The 4,274-nt window shown below is 62.0% G+C and overlaps 2 protein-coding genes across 2 annotated transcripts; one reads left to right on the top strand and one right to left on the bottom strand.

Annotated features, from left to right (window-relative positions):
• Window positions 1–67: 67 nt before the first annotated feature.
• SPRG_16914 (hypothetical protein) lies at window positions 68–367 on the top strand (the record flags this gene model as incomplete). Its single annotated transcript, XM_012356230.1, has 2 exons — window positions 68–91; window positions 140–367. 2 exons carry the CDS (start codon window positions 68–70, stop codon window positions 365–367), a joined length of 252 nt encoding a protein of 83 aa, XP_012211620.1.
• Window positions 368–2,619: 2,252 nt separating this feature from the next.
• Window positions 2,620–3,023, bottom strand: SPRG_16913 (hypothetical protein; the record flags this gene model as incomplete). Its single annotated transcript, XM_012356229.1, has 1 exon — window positions 2,620–3,023. A coding segment is annotated over one exon (404 nt), but the record flags the coding sequence as incomplete, so codon positions are not given.
• Between the last annotated feature and the right edge of the window lie 1,251 nt (window positions 3,024–4,274).

The raw sequence follows: 4,274 nt of genomic DNA, 5'->3' as shown, positions 1-4,274 counted from the left end.
CACGCCACTTGCGAATTTCCTCAACTGCCGCGACGTCCACGGCAAGCCCGCGGCGAAGCGCTGCCTCATGCTCCTCCGCAAGACGTTTGGGGTCCGTCCATCCCACTCTTTCGTTCTCCCATGCGAAGATTGTGTATAGGATGCAGCATTTGAAGCCGCCGTCGACGCGCAGCTCAGTGGGATCACACGCGCCGATGTGCTCAAGGTCTCGACGGCCGTCGCACGAAGCTCGAGCATTGTACGACCGCACCCGGGACAGAAAAAGGGCGGTAAACTCAGCAGTCGGTCGGGCCCGAGTCTAAAGGAGCGGCTGCTCCTGCAGCAACAACAAAATCAGGCAGCAAAAACAGCGCCAGCGTTGCTTTAACGACACGTCGTGCTCGTACAAACTGCTTGGTTGTCGTGTTAGTGTGGCACAAAGGCGCTCGGGTCGAGCGCAGCGATCGCGAGCGCGTGGGATTGTGTACCGAGGATCTCAACACCCAAGGCCGCGCCACTGAATGTCCTCAGCTCCAACGATGGACTGTAAAACGAGTCGAGAGAGAGCTGCAAGACGAGCGCAGTGGACGAAGACGAGAACACGGTGGCGGTAGCCTTGGCGAGGCCAGCGAGGAGGCGCGGTATCTGTGCAGGCGCGGCCGACGCCGGCGAAATCGTCCCGACGTCCATGCCGCCCACAGACAAAGTGATGTTGTCATCCGGGCTGGGAATCGTCACCGAGAGCACGAGTGGTGACGATGACAGCGTCATTTGAAGCCCAAGGTCCAAGCGTCCCGTCACGGGACAGCCGACGACGTCACGGGCCATCATGGTCGCGAGGTACGATCGCATGCCATGGGGATGGACAGCCACGGCCGTCGTAAACGCCTCGTGCCAGTTGAACGGAAGCGACAAGGTGGATCCGGGAGGCTGCCACGTCATGGCCTCGGTGGCCACAGCGATCGCCGATGCCACTTGGCGCAGGAGCTGCGGACAGCTGCCGATGCAGTCGCCGACCGGGCGCTGCAAAGCGACACACGTGCCTACATGCCGTCAACACGATGAAAGCAGACGACGACGACGTACGGTTGGGTGTCGCGGCAGCGGTCGTCGGTACGGTAGGCGATAGGAACGCGTGATACGGGAATCCGAACCGCGTCTTGTCGAGCGGTGCGACGTAGACCAGTAGGCGCGGCCACTGCACCACCGACGTTCCAGACAGCGACGGCAGGTGGCGTGTCGCATAGTTGGCAAACGCAAGGAAGAGGGTTGTTGCGTTGCTTTTCAAAGATGACAGCGTGATGTCTGCGATCGGTGCGAAGAAAGCGGAGAGGACGTCCGAGGCATTGGTCGGTGCGATTACCAGCGTGGCTGGCGTCGGTCCATCGACATGGAGCGTGCTCTCCGACGCGTTGGTCGCGATGTCCAGAGACTGGACACCGACGACGCTCCGGAGCGCGAGCATGCGCCCGCGTACAATGTCGTTAAAGCTCGTCACGATCGGGCAGTCGTGTACGAGCCGGCAGTGCATGGCTTCCAAGAAGAGATGTGTGTCGGCGCTGGTTGCATTCTCGACACACGCCGTGAGCGCGTTGGTGACGTCAATAGAGGCAAACAGGTCTCGCGTCGAGAGCTGCGCGGCTGACAGAAGAACAACCGTCTCCTTGCACGCAAGCAGAGGGGCACAGCTACCTCGCTTCAGACAGTTGGCGGCACAGGCGGCACAGAGCGCTACGTGCGTCGTTAGCCAGGAAGTAGAGCACGGGATGTTGTGGCGTACGTGTCTCGAGCATGACCTCGCTGTCGCTGGGAGAAATCGGATCGAGCGTCTGCGTGGCCATCGATGTTCTTGTGATCGTCGCCGGCGCCGAGCTCGACACGACCACCGGCAACGGGAGCGGACGATGCATCAGTGGTGAAAACGTCAAGTTGATGTGCATACCAGCGGCGTCCACCCTCGTGGCCACATCCACAAAGACGCTGGGTGCGTGTGCTGCGAGCGCCGTTGCGAGGGCACCACGCGTGGACAAGAGCCCGGACGTCGAGAGGTTGAAGACCCCAAACGAGTAAGCCAACAAGGTCGAAAATGCCGTCGTCGTGTTGGCGACCCAGAGACTGTGCGTCTCGTCGCTGCTGGCGCGAAGCTGCGCGCCGTGCAATGGACACGCGAACGCGGCAAGGCACGAGTAGTACTTGGCCAAGACCACATCGGATGGCTGCTGCTGGAAGAGCGAAGAAGCGTTCGTCGCGCCTGTTGCAATGAGGGCTTGCAGCTGCGCCATGAAGGCGGCGTTGGCTTGGTAGCACGCTGGAATGTTAAAGCACGTAGCGCGGTAGTAGCGCTGGCACTGATCACACGCTACATGTGCCGTCAAGCCATCTATTCAGGAGCGTCGATATGCAGTACCAGTGGCTGGCGTGGCCGCACACGTCGTCGACGTCGCCGGTACCGACGGTGCAGCACTCCAGGGTGTCGTTGAGCCAGGGTACGCTGCGAGGTATGGCAGCGACTGCGCGCCCAGCGAGCACCTCGCAGCTTCCGCCCCGTACTGCGCCATCACAGTCGCCCAGGCCATCGTCGCTTCGAGCTGGCTCATCACGTACCGAAGCTGGAACGTGTGTGTCAATGCCAACTCGAACGTCGTCGTCGTCGCCGACGAGGCCACAACTTGGACGCTGTCGAGCGGGCGAGAGAAGAAGGCTGCGATCGCAATGCGCTGGATGGTCGCGGGCAGCGGCGCGAGGGTATACGGACACTGGAGCTGCAGATACGGGTACCACTCGGTCTTGGACAGAGTCGGAAGCGGTGTGAGCGTGATGTCCTGCGCCGCTTGAAGCGCTTGTGCATTGGAGAGGATCGTGGCGGCGTCGCCAGCGACGACAAAGTTGATGGAATTACCGGGCGATCTCGAGAGCATCTCGGAAGCGTCTTGCGGCAGCATCGTGAGCGTCAGGTCCGCAAAGACGACGAACGAAGCGTTCAAGCTGGGCTCGAGCTCGCTGACGAGACCTTCGATGACGGGTGAGATCGAACGCAGCGTCATCGGGTCTGCGATCTGGTAGGCGACGATGAAGGCCGAGAGCGGCGGACTGGACGCGCTCAAAAGTGGGTACGCTGCCGTTGGATTGAGCTGCGGATACGCCGGCCACGCCGCGGCGCTATCCAAAAATGAGCTGCTGCTGTGTCGTGCATGGCATTGCACCTCTGCGGTAAGGCGCCGTCGCCGTTGCTATCGGGCGTCTGCGTCAATAGTGACAGACGCCATGTCGAAGCTGCAAGCAGCGTCTGCAGCGGCTGTGCCAGCGCCGACGCGACGCCATCAAAGGTGCTGGGCGTCACCTACGATCATATGTCGACCTTGGTTGCTCATAATGAGGACAAAAAGTTGTACTACCCCGTGGATCGCGATGGGTACGATGGTCGCAGCGCCATTGTAGACGTCGTACGGTGCTTGTATCGCGGTCGGGGCAAAGACGGCGGTGGTCGAGACATTGAGCAGCTGCGCGACTGCGTGCGCGACGGCCATGCGATGCCAAAAGCCATGCGACGCCCCGCGCAGTACAATGTACCATTGCACGTACCCCGCGCTCGTCGGCCCCGTGGGCTCGGCCTCGCCGCGGAAGACCGGTGCCGCCAGTAGCTACACGATCGAGTGACGCAGCGTTCGACAGAAACCGCATGGTAGTACCTCAAACGGCGTCGCCTGGTCGAGGAGCTGGAAGCGCCGATGGAGCGTGCCCAGCGACGTGCGCACGCCCGTCCAGACCAGTGACGCGTCCAAGGCGGTGCCAAGGGCCGACCGGTTGGCGTCCATGGGCAGGTGAAAGCAGATATCCAATACCACTTTGCCCTTTGCGCTGAGCGATGGCGCTGCCACGTCAACACGCCGGAGACGGACGCTCGTCTTGACGTTGGACTGCGCGAGGAACGCCACGAGCGCGTGCGAGACATTGGGTTGCGCGTGCTGCAGCTCGTCGAGGGACACGGCTTGGGCAACGCGCAGCGATGCTTGGACGCACGGCGGCGGGTCGCGTCCATCGGTCGTCGGGCCTTGCACCACGAGGAACGCAGCGCAGCCGACGGCGACGAGGAGCACGAGCAGTAGCCGCCATCCGCGTCGAGTCATCGATATCCGAAATGCAACGAGAAACGACCGGCGAAACCACAATAGCTTTGCCCTTGGACGACGAGAAGATGAGTGCGAGCCGCGGTAGCTTCATGTCGAGCTTTGACTTGACGCGCGAAGAAGAGGCCGAGCTCCACGAACATGCGCGGTCGAAAGCGCCTGAGCTCA

Source organism: Saprolegnia parasitica (genome assembly GCF_000151545.1).
Source record: "Saprolegnia parasitica CBS 223.65 unplaced genomic scaffold supercont2.406, whole genome shotgun sequence".
Classification (NCBI taxonomy): domain Eukaryota; phylum Oomycota; class Saprolegniomycetes; order Saprolegniales; family Saprolegniaceae; genus Saprolegnia; species Saprolegnia parasitica.
Note: the sequence above shows the minus strand (reverse complement) of the source record. Positions and strands in the feature narration are given on the sequence as shown.